Source organism: Nothobranchius furzeri, chromosome 2, assembly GCF_043380555.1.
Source record: "Nothobranchius furzeri strain GRZ-AD chromosome 2, NfurGRZ-RIMD1, whole genome shotgun sequence".
Taxonomy (NCBI): Eukaryota; Metazoa; Chordata; class Actinopteri; order Cyprinodontiformes; family Nothobranchiidae; genus Nothobranchius; species Nothobranchius furzeri.
The window spans coordinates 58,648,253-58,667,812 of NC_091742.1; the positions used below are offsets into that span (position 1 = coordinate 58,648,253).

The 19,560-nt window shown below is 41.1% G+C and overlaps 1 protein-coding gene across 2 annotated transcripts; it reads left to right on the forward strand.

Moving 5' to 3' along the window:
* The first annotated feature begins 2,443 nt into the window (after window positions 1–2,443).
* tnfsf12 (TNF superfamily member 12) lies at window positions 2,444–11,090 on the forward strand. 2 transcript variants are annotated; one of them, XM_015946837.3, is made up of 6 exons: window positions 2,444–2,813; window positions 4,876–4,954; window positions 6,449–6,505; window positions 6,654–6,677; window positions 6,772–6,902; window positions 10,679–11,090. In XM_015946837.3, the coding sequence occupies exons 1-6, from the start codon at window positions 2,607–2,609 to the stop codon at window positions 10,937–10,939; spliced, it is 759 nt and encodes a 252-aa protein (XP_015802323.1). In that variant the 5' UTR covers window positions 2,444–2,606; the 3' UTR covers window positions 10,940–11,090. The 2 variants fall into 2 exon arrangements, with proteins under 2 accessions (XP_015802323.1, XP_015802324.1); XM_015946838.3 differs by having other exon boundaries at window positions 6,775–6,902.
* Window positions 11,091–19,560: the final 8,470 nt, after the last annotated feature.

Here is a 19,560-nt window from a genome sequence, read left to right on the forward strand (position 1 = left end):
AGCGTGAGACACCCCACTCATGGCAATGAAACAGAAAAACTTCACTAGATCAAACACGGCATCAGAGTAACTTAGTATGGCTGAGGAGGAGAGTACCGGGCATCCATCACCTCACTTTTCATTGGCTAAACACAACATTCAATGTAAAAGCTGTTATATTAATTAGGGGCATCTTTAAAATTGTCGAAATGGAAGGATTGGGTCAACAATCGGCACTATTGTCCTGCTGTGAGCCAGGCTTTACTCACTTACAAACTTGACTCAAATGGAAGTGGTTTTCTTGGATTTAAAGTAACACTAGACAGTTTCCTGCTCCACTGCTAAACGGGTTGAAAGTGGAATAGCAACTGTCTGTCGTAAATAACCCTGCTGCAGCCTGCTGTAGCTAGCGCTAACAACAAGCTAACACCAACATGAGCCAGCTAATAATAAAATGAACCACAAAGTAAACAGACAAAAAAGTAGCAACAGAGCCAGGTCACTATCAGTCGGTGATTTTGTAGCCTCCTTTAGAATAGAACCCCACTGTAGTCACACACATTGGTGTGGTGTGGTCAAATTGTCCTCCACTTTTGACCCATCCCTGTGGCGGTAAGCTTCAGCTGCGGCTGCGCTCGGGAACTATTCGTTGGTTTACCAGTTACACTCTTACTGCAGAGGGGATGAATGAACTATGGTAGCGTTCTGTGTGTTTTACATCTTGGATGTCTCAGTCTGCCTCTGAAGGAGCTATCCAAGGTCTCCTCAGTGGAATGCAGAGGGTGAGAGGGCTTTTCCAAGATGGAAGTCAGCTCGCTGAAACTAGTGTAGGCTGCACTCCAGTTTTAGCAATTTGCTTCACCCCAAAGACATTACTCTCTTAATTTTACTTCCTGGCTTTGCCATGATACCAACAGAAAAGCGAACTTCTTCTCTTTCTTGTGATTTTATTGACGATCAGCGAACTGAAAATGCTAACCGAGTTACAGCTAAAAGCCACAAAGCAGGTAAGAAGCCCCCGCTACTAGCTCCGCAAAACTATCTAGTGTGGTTTATAGGCAGCAGAGTTGTTTCAAATAGTGAGTCTAAGTCTCCACCCTTTCTGGTCGGCTCATGGGTCCTTGTAAAAACGATAAAATGAATGCAAGTCAACGGGACTAAAAAAGCTATTTTCTAATCCACTTAGCTTTATGCCTTATGGATCACACATGTTCAGTTTAAATGAAAAGTATTGATGGGTGTTTCGACCACGCCAGTCACTTTCTTTGAGATTTACCAACTTGTAAAAGTTTGTGATTATTATGACTACAAATCAAACGTCGGCATGTCGCATATATGACGTCACCACAGAATCTCCTCTTCCCTAGTGTAGCTGCTACTCACCAAATGGCCAGATTTATGGTGGTTCTTTCCTCCTAAAGGAAGAATTTGAAGTTCACTGAACTTACAGCCTCCTTAGTTAGTTAATTTAATTATTTGTATTATTATTATTATAAAGAAAAAAAAGGCCTCATTTTAGTGGATATTTGAGCATAGAAATACAGTAATGTAGAAGTAATCAACAGTCTGTGGGGGTTGCACAAATGAATTCTGAGAGCTGGAAATGGCCCCTGGGCTGCAAGATGACCATGCCTGGTTTAGCCCCCCGACACACACACACATACATCCCTCCATTGGCTTTCATTCATTTTAGTGACTCCACAATGTCTAACCATAACCAATAGGGTTTTATTCCTAACCCTAACCTATACTAAACTAAACTAAAAGACAATTCCCACCATTCCGCTAAAAACAAGTTTTAGGATGATTACCAGCAATGTGGACCAGCAAAATATCCCCACAATGTGGGAAATCTCCACACACTACAGGTTAAAAGGTCAAATTTGGTCACTTAAGCATATAAAGGCAAGCATACACACACACACACACACACACACACACACACACACACACACACACACACCTGCTGACTGAACTAAATTTTAAATAATCTCCTGAGAGATGTGTGGAGTGGCTTTTACCGCCACCATGTGGCTGCAGGAGGTACTGCTTCAGACATGAATGACATTTAATGCATGAAGTGATTTGATTTGTGCACTTCCTGGGCTTTCTGTATCGCACACCTTTGTATTGTCTCACGCCAGCGCCCACACACTCTCCCCTCAACAGGGTTTATGTATGCATCTTGTGTGAGTGTGTGCGCGCGAGTGTGTGTGAGCGAGTGGGAGACATTACACTTGTGTGTGCTCTGCCTGTCTGCCTAATAGACTGACCCCCCAGCTCGCCGTTTAAAGGGAAGACAAGAGAGCTGAGTCAACAAATCGCAAGCAGAAGGATGCAACAGTTGATGTGCGCAAGCTGCACACTTTTCTGCCATTTGTGTGCACACACGCACACACCCCGGAGGACGGTGATCTGTGGGGATGTTGGGTTGCTCCGAGTCCGAGTCATTCTGTGAGATTTCAATCCGATCATTAAAACAGCAGATCTGCAGTTTTACCAGGATCCTGTCCGCCTTTCTCCCTTGCACCTAAAAATGGACATCTGGAGTGGAACGCATTCGCAGGGACTTCATGCTCTGCAGGAATGGAGTTAGTGTGTGAATTTCTGATGGTCTGCGGCGGTGAATGGTAGCCTGTGAAGGCGGAGTGCAGCCCAATATGCATCGGATTCTGCAGAGGAGGAGAGTGCGCAAGCTGCGGGTCGTCTGGGCTTCTCTGGCGCTGGTGGCTCTGGCCCTGGCCGCATGCAGCGCACTGTTCACGGCGTGGACTTGGCGACAGACGCGGGACTTGTCTCAGTCCTTCCAGGTCCTGCAGGATAGACTTGAGCAGGTATTTATCACTTAAAAAAAAACAAGCCTCCAAACTCTGCTTTTCTGTAGAAAAAAAGAGAAAGAAATGCATGCATGGATGTTTGTTCATCAATATTTACTCGACTCCAACTGACCGACATTACCGCATTATGTAACTTATTTGGCGGCGGCGGGGGTCTTTGCGGGGGTGTTATGGTTAAAAGCAATAACACTTTAGCTCCTTTGCTGCATTTAACTTCAAAAAGTGCAGAAGTTAGTCTGCCCCCCACCCCCCTCCATTCACTGCACGCCATGTTTAATTGCCCTGGTGCCAGTTACGCTCCAGTTTTATCTCAATTTACTGGAAAGCCTCAAATATTTGGCTCGTGCAGTGAGATGCCTGCACTGAGCCAGAGGTCCAAGGCTGCCTGGTGCGGTACAACAAGTGTAAATCACTTGCACGTCTCAGAATAAAGTCAGTTTTGAGTTAAACTGGCAGAAAAGTTTAGGTTTTTATTCTTTTTATAGTGATGCACTAAATGTTCGGTTCAAGCCAAGGAGGTATGGGGCGCCAAATGTATAAGTAGTACTTTTAAAAATCAACTGTTGTTTGGTCAAATTTAGCTTCTCATAACAATGAAAAGTTGAGTGTGAAAAGTTTAAGGTAACACTCCTTTAGGAAAACATATTTTATGTCAAAAATTTCAAACAAATTTAAATAGAAATGTTGAAATAAATACTTAGATTCAAATCTAAATGTACAAGTTTAAATCCAGATATTTTACATTAAACTGAATCTGTAAGGTTACATTTAAATGTTGTAATCTAAATAAAATTTGGCAGTTTTAAACTAAATATTTAGCAGATTAAGAGTTGGAAGTTTGAAGTAACCTACCAAAATAAAACAAAGATGAAGAGACCTCTTATCTAAAATCTCAGAATCAAGTATTTTTTACTTTGACAATTTACCAATGTTCTTGCCTGGGTTCTAATGGAGATTGATACATTAATTATGTTTAAGTAAATTCGGAGGTGTTAGACACGGGACCTTTTTACCCTTCTTTCATTTTGGTGAGATTGTTTTAACAGTCTGAATGTGCATGCTAGCTAAATATTTAGCTAAAAATTGCATCATATAAGTTTAAATTTCATAACTGGGATGCAACTTTATATATTTAGGTTAATTTCTGAATATTTAGGTTTCATTTCATGAATATAAGTGTGAATCAAAACATTTAGATTTTATTTTTATTATGAAATTTAATTAAATTTATGTAGTTGTCGTTATTTGAGACTAAATGGGGTCATTTATTTACATTTTTACTGTAAAACTTTACAGTCAGCGCCCCATAAGGTTGCATCAGGATGCAGATTGTTTTCTAAAGAGGAGCCAAAACGGAGCTGATGGAAATTCGTCTGTTTTTTGACTTCAGATTGCTCTGGATTTCAGATCAAGTTGGCCGTGTGTCGTGTTGACAAATCTGAACTCTCTCTCTCTCTCTCTCACACACACACACACACACACACACACACACACACACACACACACACACACACACACACACACACACGTTGGACACGTGGAGTGTTGATGCTGGAGTCTTTCCCAAGGGGCCCCACTCTGTCCATTTGAGCATTTGCCTTCTCTTGATCTGAGCCAGCAAGTGAACGTCTGGAGACTGAAGTGTAACTCTCTGCCTCCATTTCCACAGTAGCTGGAAATTCACCCCCCACCCCCTCATATCCTCGAGCAACTTCTACTCAAACTCAATGAAGGCCTCCTTCCTTCAGTCCCTCGACGGGCCCCCAGCCAAGGATTTCCAACTTTGCTGGCTTGACAAAAATCATTTCTTCTCAGACTTGTGAGGAATGTAAAGGATTGAAAACACGCATTAGGTGTCGCAACCGCTCAGAGGAAGTGGTTGCTCTAAAGCAAAGCATGGCAGCAGGGTCAGGACTCTGGAAAAAGGAGAGCCTTCTTGTGTGGCTGCTGGAAGCCGTCTGTGGCTGTGTGGTTTCTTTGCCACAGAGAAGTTATGAGAAACTATAACTGGACTTTTTGTTACTAATGTGGGGTTTTCTCCTCTCCCCCCTCCCGACAGGTCAACACACAGAGGAAGGCCATTGTTCAGCTCATCCTGGAGAAGAGAGAGCTGCTACTGGAGCGAGTGAAGAGAGACGGTATTTCAGATCTGCCAGAGCTGACTTGACTTGATCACCACCACCATACTCAGTGCACATACTGGCTGAAAGCTGCCGTGTGCTTTCTTATTTTCTTTGGGGGCACGAACATTTAACACAAACGCCGGCCCGCCTCGGCCCACATGCCACTTTGGTCAGATCTCGCGAGCCGCATGCGCTACCGCTGCTAAAAGTTGACACAGGCAGGAAAAAGTAGGCAGCTGGATTAGCCTCTCAGAAATTACAGGTCTGACCGCGGCCGGCCTTGAAGCCCAGAAAACCCAGCTGGCAAAGAGAGAGAGGTCCGGCTGCACGCTTCTGGGCAACGAAACTGATTCTTTTCCCCCGCCTTGAACACACGATTGACACAGCTATGATTTTGTTGTGAAAGCAGTGATATTTGATGACCTATCATTGCAGTATTATTTATAGCATTTGCTTGCATCACCATCATGGGACAGCGCGGTTTGTTGCTCGCCCAAGAGCGAACCTTCACTTAGTTCCGTCTTGGATCTTTAAAAAGTGACAAAAACACTGATAAGAAAGAGCTTCTTGTATTTGTTCTACATCAGGTTCCATCCAGAAATTCATGGATATCAGTGAAAAAAACCCCCAAAAAAAACAGATTTTTCTAGTTTGTGGAAAGTTGATCGCAGCAGTCCAACGTTTCAGAAAGACACGACTGTTATGTTTTCTCCTCATGACTGACAGCTCGAGTCAGGAAAGTCTGGCCCGCCTGAGGGCTTTATGCTCGCCTTAATCACAAATCCAAAGTCTACAGGGTCACCCACCTGTGAGTTATTTTAGCTGGGATTTAATAGTCTTGAATAATGGCAGCAGTCAGGTGGCTGGCTGCTCCATCCTGAAACATAAAGTACGTTCTTCTTCTCCTTTCATGCCGAGACCATTCGTGTTGAAATCCCTTCAGGGCCAGATTGGGAATCTAAAATAAACTATTAGCAAGCAACAAGAGCTGAATTTTCTTTTCAGTGATCGTGTTTGTTTGAGAGAGGGGTTGTAGCTTTTCTTAACAGTCTAAGGTCAAGGACTTATCAAAGACCTTTTCTGAGGCTTCTCTCATTTAGTCTTCTAGCCCTCTAAATGGCTGTTTTCAATGTTTTTTATTCAGTTTTCCCCTGTCTATCTTGTTTTTATTGCTCCCCACTCTCCAGACACACTTTTTGTATTCTTTCACTTTGTTCGAGTTGACTGACGCCAGCTGGCACTAAGATTAGCCACACGAGGTGGGGGGAAAGAAAAGCGGCACACATTTTTCCTAGAAAATAACAGTTTGAGGAAATAAATTGAAGCACGTGAAAGGAAATCCCTTGCCCGTCTGTTAATCACATTAAAAGTGGCCAGGTTGAATGCAAACGGCAGCAAAATTAACCCAACGTGTTATTAGAGTCATACAGATGGTAATGATTGTTTTATCAAAAAGAACCCACAGAGGTTATTTTCTGTGCATTCAAACTTTGTCTCTGAATTTGAAAGGGGGAACGGCGCGAGGGAGAAGTGTAAATGGAAGGAAGGCGGCGTCTCATTTTGAGAGTAAGTGGCTTGGCAGACCCTTCATGGCTGTCTCGTGTAGCATCTGCTGAAGTGTTTTTGAATCATACACCCCTATACGATTGCACGCATAAAATCCTAATTGACTTTCCCTTTTCTGTCTCCATCATTGTCTCTTACTTTCCAACAGTAACCCAACTCTCCTCTCAGCAAGGTAAGGGTCGTTAAAATGAAGAATGGAAGATGGACGTTTGACATTTTTCCCCTACTTGTGACAAATATCGAAAGATGATTTGTGTGTACTTTAGCAGTGGGAGAAGGTGGTGTGATAAAAGGCTGGGAGGAGAGGACGTTGAATATGAGTAAAGCCGTGAGGTACAACAAGGAGCAAGGTACCTTCACTGTGGAGAGGACAGGTGTCTACTTCCTGTTCTGTCAGGTGAGTTTCCACTGGAGTTGTTTACTGGAACGTGAAAGAAGTATCCTAATTCAGGGCCAGCATCCTTGTAAGGACATGTCCTACCTAGTCAACATAGGCTGGGTCCTTTGTCAACCACCAACCTCTCCTTTCCACCAGATGTGAAAGTGTCACGAAACGGTCGTGAAATGTACGTCACTGCAATTAGTTGCCATTATAATGGGCGGGTCCCTTCCCACCGGCGGCAAAGTGTAACGTTTTGGACTCCTTTCAGAAGCACAATCATTACGTTTTGAGAGGATTTTTTACGTGCTGTGCTTCCGAAATATGTCAGTCTCTACAGTTTAGATCGGGCCAGACAGGAATTCAAACACGAGAGCAGTGTACAACGTCCGGAAACTTCAAAACAAGTCACATGCAGATCAACGTACTTCATTTCCTGTTACCGATGTAAACAGAACACAAAACAAGCCATAGACCTTTTTGGATAGATGCAGCTGTCTTTTTCCTGGCTTGTTTTTGTGTTGACTTCTGAAATTATGTGTGTTGTTGCAATTCTCCCCTTCTTTTGTGACACTTTTGCTCGCATTTTGCGTCTGAAATGCTCCCGGTTGGAAGGGAGCTCATGGGTAATGATAGCGTCCCTTCGCTTCTGGGATGCGTCCAACATGTTACACTTTTTTGACAGTGGAAAGGTACTTGTCCACTATAATTAAGCAATATCACACGAGAGGGAGTGCGTTGTTGCTGAATATCGACACTGGTGTGATTCAGTCGTAGGCACGAGGCCGAGTGCCGTAGATAATCACACCAGTACTGATATTCAGCAACAACGCACTCCCTCTCGTGTGATATTGCTGTTACACAACAGTTCTACCTACTCATTTTATGTAATAACAACAATAAGCAACAACAGATTATGATTTGTTCATTTATTTAATCATTTATCAGGCTCCGCCAACATAAATAGTCCCAACACGAAACGGAGACTCAGACAAGGCTGTTGCTAGGCAACACAAACATTTTCTACAAAGCACTGTAACTTTACTTTGTATCATTTACGATTATCTGAATGTTTCCGTGTGACTCCTTTGAAAACATTGTTAGCTGGTATAAACTCTGGGTCCTGCATTAAATTCCATGAGCGGCTCACCGGCGGCTCCAGTCCCGCCCGAAGTCCGAGGTAGCTGCTGATGCTGTAGAGCTCCCCTTTAGCTGTCTGGATCGATCCATAAAACTCCCTTAACATTGTGTTCAGTCTTCTTAACTTGCTGAAAGTTCACCTGGATATTTTTGAGATTGAGCCAAGTCTTAAAGCAGTTCAGAGCCCAGGCTGTCTGCCTCACAGTGTTGACTTCCTTTTTGCTCTTCTCTAATTCGTCGAGGTCCGCTGTTGACATGTCAGCACACCTGATTTGCGCTGATGTATTCGATCCACTTTCCTTCCCTTCAGTGTCAGATTCTGATGACCATTCATATTGTAGATCGAATGTTATCTGAGGAAATATGTCCATCTTTGCTGTGCGAAGTCGGTCAAAATCCAAGGGTTAACGGCAGTAACGTTAATGATTAACTGAGAACACCTGTGCACAGCGGAGTGATACTGTTTGTAAACAGTCCCAGTGCTGTTATAGTCCAATATCAGCACTCTTGGAAAGTCTCTTGACCAATCAAATTACTCGGTCGGAACTAACTGTTGTATAACGGCGGCTAATTGCCGCAATGTACGTTTTGCAGCAGTTTTGCAACACTTTCACATCTGGTGGAAAGGAGCGTTAAGACTAGGGATGTCCCGTTCCGATATTGATATCGGATATCGGCCCAAAAACACTGTATCGGATTATATCGGACTGCATCAAAAATCTCTGATATTAGCAGTACGTTCCGCTTTAAATTCCATTCCAGCAATTCTATCCAGCAGCACCCAGATCCAGCATGCAACGTCCACATGATCAGAACAGCGTGTGCTAGATAAATAGCAAGGAACAATGGCGGCCATCTGGTAGCATTTTTCGTTAAAGCCTGAAAAAGACAGTTTGGCTCAGTGCAGCACTTGTCATGCAGAAGTTTCCCGTGGTGGAACAGAACCCGGAGAAGATTAATATGTCCAACCTAACCCTAACCCTAACCAAGAAACACCTGTAAAAAAAAAACAACTATACAAACAAAAACAGCCTAACAACACAAGTGCTTCTTGTACCTCCATCACATAATAATGCTTACATTCAAAACTGAAGTCCTCTTTCTCCTGTTTGACTAACATTGAATCCTGGGGTAACCTTTGCCAATAAGGATACATCAGACCATTCCTTGAAATCATGGAAAAAAAGGACACATTTGTGTTTAGTGTCCCTTTGAATTTGAAAACCCTTGCAACATTCACTGTGGAAAGACGTTGAACGATGCAGGCCCTGAATTTGGGCACATAAGGAATATTAGGTATCAGAATTAGTGACTTCATCAAAAGCCTTCCATATCTAATCCTATACATGTCTACTACCCTCTGGTGAAGGATCTATCGGGGAAATGGCCAGTTTTATTTGTTTATTTCTATTGTATACTTATATAAAACTGATTAATATATGGTTTAATTAACTTTACTGTAAACTAAGTTTAAAATCATTATTAAAACAGTATTTCTGGCATTAAGGGGTTAAGCTTGCTATGGTTGGGCCCATTCCCCAGTTTTGCCCTTACTCACAGGTCTACCCATATTCATCGGTCCTTAAGTTTTAAGTAGGAAAGAGTAGTATTTAAAGACATACCAACAGTCCCCAATTCTTTAGATGTAAAACAGACATGCCATTATGTCGGTGTATGTCCAGCCTCATATTTTGATCCTCAACTTAAAGTCACAAAGAGTAGTGGTTTCATTAATTTCGTTATGATGTTGCACTCCACTCCAAGAAGTCAAGATGCCACCAGGCCTCATCTGTCCCTTTGATGTAGACATTATCAATATGTCAGAACATTCTAATGGCAATACCCACATCCCTTGGCCCTTCAATAGAAGTGGCAAATAGTGGCGGTTAAAATATTTATTTGCAACATTCAAGAAGTCAATGTGACGTCAGGCATCAGTGCCTTTGACATAACCAAACACATTCTAATGACAACTGCTGTTCTCACCAGTGGACCACCATTGTTCCATAGTGCCTCATTCAAAGCCTTAAAGAGTACCAGTCAAAATACTCCCATTGTTATTTGGGACGTCCATTCAAGAAGTCAATGCACCATCAGTTTTCAAGTCCTTTAATTTATACAGATGCAATGCCTATTGCCTTTACCCATAAACTGATGTCTGCCCTTTTTAAAGGTTCTTAATTCTAAGTTGCAAAGAGATAGAGTTAAAACAGGGGTTGCCAAGGGCTACCGACCCCCCAACACACCCGATTAATGAATGAGTTATTAACAAGATTTCTGCTGGTTTACAGGAGATGATTAAATCACTTCATAAGTCATTTAAAACCTGCATAATGGCAGCCATCGACGAGTAGGTGGCCTGAAATTAAAAAAAAAGAAACGGTATTTTACATTTAAAATGCTGACATTTGAAATAAGGCATCTGGAGAATCAAAGTTATGCATATAAAAAAAGCAGGCTCAGTTGTGTTCAGTCATTCATGCTGTATAGGCTTACAGAAATCTGGAGAAACTCTTATCTTAGGGGAAAGAAGGCATAAAAGTGGGACAATTACAATCCCATGTGTGATTGGTTTTCTTTTACCTAACAAAAGAAGAATTTCTGCATCTCTGCTGACTTGTCTTGATTAGACACGCTCTTTTCTGCCTCCTCAGGTGTTGTTCAACGAGCAGCAGTCTCAGTATGTGAAGCTGGACGTGGTGACCAATGGCCTGAGACCCCAGAAGCTGCAGTGTATGGAGGGCTACGGGACCACTCCTTCTGCAGGACCGCACGCTTTCCACTTTGTGAAGCCGTGTCAGGTCTCTGGCCTGCTGCGGCTGGACAAAAACACGGAGCTGCAGGCCATCACAGGCCCGTCTTTTAGTCTTCATCCAGTCGCCAATCATGTCTTCAGCATCTTCAAAGTCAACTGAAGCTCAGTGCTCCCCTGATCTGTGCTGGAAACTTTTCTCAAGTACACTGACTTATCAGAAAGACACCAGAATGCTTTTTTTTTTGTTTTGTTTCATTTGCATGGATGATGGCTTTTTTTCTACGTGGGGAATTGTCACAAGGAATTACAGAATGCTGCAATTTTTTTTTCCCAGTAATTCCCACATTTGTTCATCTGAAAAACAAACCTGACATTTGTGGAAGCTGTTGTGGAACTCTTCTCTGGACTGCGGGTCTGTTTGGGAATGCAGTTCTGGATTTAAACCAAGACCCACAGTGAACAAAGTTCCTTGATGAATTCTTGCAGAGAAAACAGATGTGATGGAAGCTGCTCTGTAAATTAAAGAGATTCACAGAAAAAGAAAGTTCCTCAGATGTTTTAGCCTTTGTATAATGCAATAAAGTCTGCCTACACTCGTTATAAAACTGACAAGTTAAAGCTGTGCATGCATCTTCCACGGCTACGAACATCTCGACACTATAACATCTCACTCTGGCTGGAATAATGTTGCATTTGTGTGCAGGGGAAGACTTTGTACTGATTTTATGATCGTGACAATGCAATGTATCTATGTGAATTTAATGCAAACTATTTTTCCCTTCAAATATTTTGTACATAAGTCCAGACATTTTACAGAATATGCATCAAGTAAGGAGCTGTTCCAGAAAGTGGAGTGTTTTAAGTAACGTGGATGTGAATTTATTATTTTTCTACGGTCAAATGATTGTATGGTACAAAAGTCAAGGCGCAAGGTATTAATGGCAAAGTATAAAACTTTAAATACACCTTTGTCTGCTTTGCCAGAGCTGTTTCTTGTCCATTTGATGATCTAATGCAAATCAATAATTATTAAAGTGACAGTGTGTAGTTTCCTGGTGCCAGGTGGCAGTACATGTTTACATTTCAGGGTAGTTTTACACCATATCATCAGTAGTTTAAAAAACATTATGTTAAATGTTGTTACCTGTGGAGCAGAAGGCATGCAACCTTGGCGTGACTCCTCAGATTACGATGGTCCTTCGGTTAATTCCATTGAGAGAATGCAATACCGATTGTTGTTCTCTGGTGCTGTAGTTTCCAGATCTGCTTGGGGTCCTGCGTCTGCTGATGACATTGTACTACGGCAACACCTCTAGGTCAAAATATATTGCAACTCTTTTTCAATTTTGTTCTTTCATCTATGTTTTGGAAAGAGTTTAGCAGTTTTGTTATTAAATTAATGTTTCTAACTGCCTAAATGTATTCATACGTGATATCGTCCTTAAGTCGTACGTCCAGCCAATCATCTAGTGTGACGCCATCAACAGGCGCAGGACCTCGAGCCGACCTGAAGGGAACATTGCGACTAATATGGCGTCTTGCAATGGCACTAGACCCACAACCCATGTGCTTTAGACCCAATTTTTATGGTTATATGTTATGAAGCTGCCAATATTTTCCAACAACCTGACAGCTTTTGATTCATTTTTAACAACATTTTGATGGATATGTTCAAATATTAATGGTAAAAGTACACATTGTCACTTTAGGGTGCACAATATATATTTTGTCACAATATCTGATGGGGTGATAAACTAGCACTTATTAAGCAATTGCCACTAGTTTTTGGTCTGGTACCAATTAAACTGAATTATTTTGTTTAACTTTACCTTTACTAATATCTTCTTAAGTTAAATGCACTTGAAAAATCTGCTAATTTTATTTTTATCTAGCCAAATTGTATGTTTTTATCCTAGATTTCCAAGTCAGAGGATTGTTACTCTGCTACAAATCTCAAACAATTCAATTGTAGGTTCACTTAAAAAACATTTGTCACCCCATACGGACAATGCCAATAGGAAGTCTAAGTCTTCTCCCTTTCCAGTCGGCTCATGGGTCCCCGGAAGAACGGAAAAATGAATACAAGTCAACGGGGCTAAAAGAGCCATTTTCTAATCTGCTTTGCCTTACACCCTGGATCGCACATATGTTGTACTTCGATTTAAATGAAAAGTAATGATGTTTGTTTCGACCACGCCTGTCATGTACTTTGAGATTTATCGTCTTGTAAAAGTTTGTAATTAGCATGACTACACACCAGAAATCGACACGTCGCATATGTGACGTCACCACAGAATCTCCTCTCCCCTAGCGTAGCTGCTACTTACCACATGACCAGATTTATGGTGGTTCTTTCCTCCTGAAGGAAATATTTAAAGTTTGCTGAACTTACAGCCATTTTCCCTTTGCTTTCCTCCGTGTCTGAATAAAATAGAATAGTCTTTATTGATCCCACAGTGGGGAAATTCACTTGTTACGGCAGCACCAACACTTTAGAATAATATGAAGAAAAATAATAACAAAGGTACATAGGCAGTAGGTTAGTATTGTATCCTTCGACCACAAAAATCATGAATAAAAAATTCACTTGGGTTCCAGAACTATGCAGCATACTGGACGCAGACATACTGTGTAAATCTGGTATTGCACAAATATTGAACACATACCGAGTATTGCATTGATGTTATTGTGTAACAGGATAATGCCAGTACTAGTTAAACTGAGGAGTTAAACACTCTAGTTTGGTGACGTCAATTTGGTGTTGCCCATTTGTAGTCTTGGATGTGTTTTCACCAAAAACCTAAAATAATGTCTTCTTCAGCGCTCTGAAGCAAGCACTGAAGAAGACTGCAGGAGTAGTCAAAACCTCAGCAGAATGAAGGTAAAACAACCCTTTTCTGAGTTAAAAAAAAGAACCAAGTAATACAGGACACATTTATGTTCTCAGACATGTACTGGTGTTCTTCTAAGCTAATCTGTAGTCTTACGCTACAGACTCCCTCTATGAAAGCAGCTTTATTTTCTGCAGGCAGACCATGACTCAGCATTTGATACTTCTCATCTGGTCACAGCTCGTGTCTGTTTGGGTTGGTCTATTAAGAAATAAAAACAATCTGCACAATAATCAGTCCTCTGACTATTTGATGCATAAAACTGTATTTTAGTGCTAATTTAACGTTTAAGCATGCTAATTCATCCTTAAAGTTGGTTAATGCTATTTGTGACTTATGGGCCACTCAGACGTAAGCATATAGGCCGGGTCTACCCTACGTTACATTTAATTTATCCACATCAGACACAAAGCGTTTACCTCCATGGTTTGCAAACAACAAACAGAATCTAACTAAGTTTAAAGTTTTCAAGGTTGAACATCAAACGGAACATGAAAATTAATATTCATGTTTAAACTATTATAAACAATTCCATGAAAACATAAAGCCCTGACATTTGTTTGTAATTATTATTATTATTTTTTGTAAATAAAAGTTTTTTCTATGTCTCCTTTGCTGTGGTTTTCTGTAATATTCCCCACTAGACCAGTGAGTATTTCTAGCAGTGGGTTCCAGCGCTCCCAGTCTTGTTTATGACGTTTTTGTGGCCGGACCGCACTGGTTTCTCCTCAGCACTTTATTTCAGCGAAACTTGTGTTCTTAATTGGACTCTAGCATTCATGTTTTCAAAAAGGGAATATTTCCATACTTTTAAAAGAAGTAAACGATACATATTGTTAACATTTCCTCCTCACTTTCCTCCCACCCCTTCGTGACTCACCACCCTCACCCCTTCCCTCCACACACACACACACACACACACACACACACACACACACACACACACACACACACAATCTAAATTTTCACTTTCTGCATCTGAACCTGAACCACATAGTTGAGGAAAAACATGCCATGTTCCTCCCCCACCACACACACACACACACACACACACACACACACACACACACACACACACACACACACACACACACACATTTCCCCTCCCTTTATAGTTGTCAAAGTTCATTAGCCCACCACCTCAAAGTATCTTCTGAAGTGTTCTCAAAAATTTGATTGTTAAATAATAACTTATGTATTGTTTTAACTTTGTCATGGATGGTAAGCAAATGATTTTACTACTTATTTATATATTATTGTATTTTTAATAAAAAATGAATAAAAAGCCTGGAGGAAAATGGCCAGTGAATGCAGAGTTTGATTGTTTTCCAGCAGAATTTCTCCGTATGCTCTGATGAATTTCCCCAAGCTAGATATGCTTGCTGAAGAGTTGCCCACTGGTATCGTAGGACAAAACAAGGGTATCTGGTAAAAATCAATCACAGAACCGTCTCAATTTTCAGCTAGATCTGCACAACTGTATGGAAAAAAATATAAAAACAATATTTCTATTTTAAAACACACAAAGTTTTTACCCTGTAATGAGAATGATCTTTAGTTGTAATCTTTTCTGTTAGTGAATTTTGTTTTTTTCCTACAGACTTTCACAGGATACTCAGTTTTTTATGGTACATATTGGGGTAAAAATCAAGCAGAGAACTATATACATTTCAGCTTGATCTGCAAAACAATTAGCAAATAATTGAAAACAAACACAATTATATTCCGATCATTTAGTTTTAAAAAGCTGTCCCCTGTAATAAGAATAAAATGAAACTCATCATCTTTGTTGCTAAATAATCCTGAAACTGTTACAACTCTAAATCGTCAGTGCACCCCAGGGCAGCTGTAGCTACATTGTAGCTCATCATCACCAGTGTGTGACTGACTGATTGTTTTGTGAAGGTCCTTGGGGGGTTGTAGGACTCTAGAAGGCACAGTACATTTACAGGTCATTTACCATAAAAAAGTTTATTCTGGTGAACCGAGGGGAAATGGCTCTTTAGATTGTAAAGTTTGCAAATTTCTGGTATTGAATAATTATTTTTACTTGAAACATAGTTTAGTAAAGGTAGTACAGAAGAGGATTAGGGTCACCGAAAATTAAAAAAAGAGAAGGGAAATCTGACTTTATTCTCAGAATTCCAACTTCTTTTTTATCTGAGATTAAACTTTAATCTCAGATAAAGTTTAATCTCAGAAAAATGTCAGAAGTGTGAGATGAAAGTCAGATTTCAGAGATTGAAGTCAGATTTCAGAGATTAAAGTCAGATTTCAGAGATTGAAATCAGATTTAAGAGATTAAAGTCAGGATTCTAAGAATAAAGTCAGATTTCAGAGATTGACGTCAGGATTCTTAGATTTAAATCAGATTTCAGAGATTAAAGTCAGATTTCAGAGATTGAAGTCAGGATTCTAAAAATAAAGTCAGATTTCAGAGATTGAAGTCAGGATTCTTAGATGAAAGTCAGATTTCAGAGATTGAAGTCAGATTTCAGAGATTAAAGTCAGATTTCAGAGATTGAAGTCAGGATTCTTAAAGTCAGATTTCAGAGATTAAAGTCAGATTTCAGAGAATGAAGTCAGGATTCTTAAAGCCAGATTTCAGAGATTGAATTCAGGATTCTTAGATTAAAGTCAGATGTCAGAGACTGAAGTCAGGATTCTTATATTAAAGTCAGATTTCAGACACTGAAGTCAGATTTCAGAGACTGAAGTCACGATTCTTAGAAAAAAAGTCAGGTTTCAGAGATTGAAGTCAGGATTCTTAGATTAAAATCAGATTTCAGAGACTGAAGTAAGGATTCTTAGATTAAAGTCAGATTTCAGAGACTGAAGTCAGATTTCAGAGATTGACATCAGGATTCTTAGATTAAAGTCAGATTTCAGAGACTGAAGTCAGGATTCTTAGATTAAAGTCAGATTTCAGAGTTTGAAGTCAGGATTCTTAGATTAAAGTCAGATTTCAGAGATTGAAGTAAGGATTCTTATATTAAAGTCAGATTTCAGAGATTGATGTCAGATTTCAGAGATTGACGTCAGGATTCTTAGATTAAAGTCAGATTTCAGAGATTGAAGTCAGATTTCAGAGATTAAAGTCAGATTTCAGAGACTGAAGTCAGATTTCAGAGATTGACGTCAGGATTCTAAGATTAAAGTCAGATTTCAGAGAATGAAGTCAGATTTCAGAGATTAAAGTCAGATTTCAGAGATTGAAGTCAGATTTCAGAGACTGAAGTCAGATTTCAGAGAGTGAAGTAAGGATTCTTAGATTAAAGTCAGATTTCAGAGATTGAAGTCAGATTTCAGAGATTAAAGTCAGATTTCAGAGACTGAAGTCAGATTTCAGAGACTGAAGTCAGATTTCAGAGATTGACGTCAGGATTCTTAGATTAAAGTCAGATTTCAGAGAATGAAGTCAGATTTCAGAGATTAAAGTCAGATTTCAGAGATTGAAGTCAGATTTCAGAGACTGAAGTCAGATTTCAGAGAGTGAAGTAAGGATTCTTAGATTAAAGTCAGATTTCAGAGACTGAAGTAAGGATTCTTAGATGAAAGTCAGATTTCAGAGATCGAATCCAGGATTCTAAGATTAAAGTCAGATTTCAGAGATTGAAGTCAGGATTCTTAAACCAGGTGTACACTGTGCGACTTTTTCACTTTTTTGAGCCGATTTTCCACTCGTGCAAGAATCCACAAGATCGGGGCGAGTTTTGCGCTGAGCGTTGTGTAGTGTACAGGGGGTTACGAGAGGCGATTAACACCACGTGACCAGCTACCGATCAGCAATCGTGAGCTCGCACAAACTTCTGGCGTGTTTGAAATTTTGCTCGTCCCTCGTGACGGTATCGCACTGTTGAAGCGGCGCTGCGAGCAGCTGCGACCCAAAAAGTACCAGAACTGCTCACGGCGCATGCGCAATCCTGCATCAACACCGCTCGCCCGCTATTTCCCTAATAACACACGTTGTTCGTTTTTATTTCTACACGTTTTCACTCACAAAGATTGTCAAGAAAGTGTGTTTGTCGTGTTCATGTCAAATTAAACTGATCACAAAACACAGATTTACTTTCTTTATTTTGTTTTCCTCATCCAACCCCCATAAATCCCTGTGTGTCCTCCTGCAGCTCTCCCGAAGGACAACAGGCTAAACAAGACATAAAAGTCTGACGTGTTGAGTAAAAACTGCTATTTTTAGCATATTTTTAGGTCCGACGTGTTGCTACCAGATGTACAGTGTGAGCAGTCAGGTCGCATCCGAGAACTGGGTCGTGCAGTGTGAGTGCATGACTCGTGAGATCTGCCCTGAGAGGAAGTCGTACAGTTTGAGCTGAAGCTGAGTGCTACGAGTGGAAAAGTCGCACTTTTCCACTTTTCCAATTCTGAAAAAATGTCAGAAGTGTGAGTCGAAAGTCAGAATTCTTAGATGAAAGTCAGATTTCAGAGATTGAATCCAGGATTCTAAGATTAAAGTCAGATTTCAGAGATTGAAGTCAGGATTCTTAAAGTCAGATTTCAGAGATTGAAGTCAGGATTCTTAAAGTCAGATTTAAGAGACTGAGGCCTAGTCCACACGTAGCCGGGTTTTTTAAATGAATATCCACCCCTCCAAAAACTTGCATCCACACCACCTCGTTTTAAAACAAAACTCTGTCCACACGTACCCGGATAAATACGTTGTTAAGGACATGCCAGACCTGTAGGCAGCAGTACTTCCCCCGTTCTTAACCTCGTCCTTCGTCTGTGGTCTTCCGCAAGGAGCAGTAATTCTGCTTGCAACAACAAACAAGCAAAAAGCGCTTGGACAATTGGTAAAGCGAGTGCAGCTCTGAGGGCATCCATGCTGTCGGCTAGTGTAAACACAGGTCGCACACGTGATGTCAGCATTTTTTTGTCGTGGAAAGTGACGTTGCGGACCTTAAAACTCCGGTTTTGTCCGTCCACACGCAGACACCCAAAACGGAGAAAACGCAGATCTTCACTTTGGCTGGAGTTTTTAAAAAGATCCGTTTTCGTGTGAAAAAACTCAGTTTTCGTGTGGATGACAGGCCAAAACGTAGAAAAATATCTACGTTTTGGCAGATCCCCGGCTACGAGTGGACATGGCCTGAAGTAAGGATTCTTACCCCCAAATTCCACTACCTCCGCTCCGCTCCGGTCCGCCCCCGCAGCCGCTCACTTCCGAATTCAATTTTTACTGGTACCCGCTCTACAACGGCTCCGCTCTGGTGCGGAGACCTGAGGTGCGCAAACAAGCATGCACAGGATTTTCAAGATCTTGCGATACAGTCCGAGCAATAAACGCGGAAGTTAGATCCAAACACCCGTTGTGTGGGAGAAACATCGGCATGAACTGTTTAATCTGCCCATCATTTGTGTTGAGAGATCAGCAGTGTTTGGTCAACAAAGTGTGACTACTTTGACAGTAGAAACTGTATTTATGGCTTACTTTTGTGCATTTAAACTTCAGCCGCCATTGATAGTTGTTAAAAGTTGTTAAACCTGTGCATATGAGACAAAAAACGCATTTTGTTTATCGATTTATTGTGAAAAACGGAAGTTGTGTTTGCTCCTTTTCCTGTTGGGCAGTTGTGATTTCTGTCCATTTACTGCGGAGGTGCTCCGGCGTCCGGCGAAAATAGGATCGATTCTATTTTTGCCGGACGCCAGAACAGAGGGCGGCGCATGGCGCCGCACTGCCGGAGCACGGCCGCAGTAGTGGAATTGCTCTGATTGACTACGGGACCGATTTTGCTCCGGCGTCCGTGTCGGAGCGGAGGTAGTGGAATTTGGGGGTTAGATTAAAGTCAGATTTCAGAGATTGAAGTCAGGATTCTTAAAGCCAGATTTCAAAGATGAAAGTCAGATTTCAGAGATTAAAATTAGAATT

Bases quoted from the DNA above. Each gene is read 5' to 3' on its own strand.
- tnfsf12 (XM_015946837.3), top strand. From the start codon at position 2,607: ATGGTAGCCTGTGAAGGCGGAGTGCAGCCCAATATGCATCGGATTCTG. The intron at 2,814-4,875 runs GTATTTATCACT...CCCTCCCGACAG, and splicing joins TGCAGGATAGACTTGAGCAG to GTCAACACACAGAGGAAGGC. The intron at 6,506-6,653 runs GTAAGTGGCTTG...ACTTTCCAACAG, and splicing joins GGCGGCGTCTCATTTTGAGA to TAACCCAACTCTCCTCTCAG.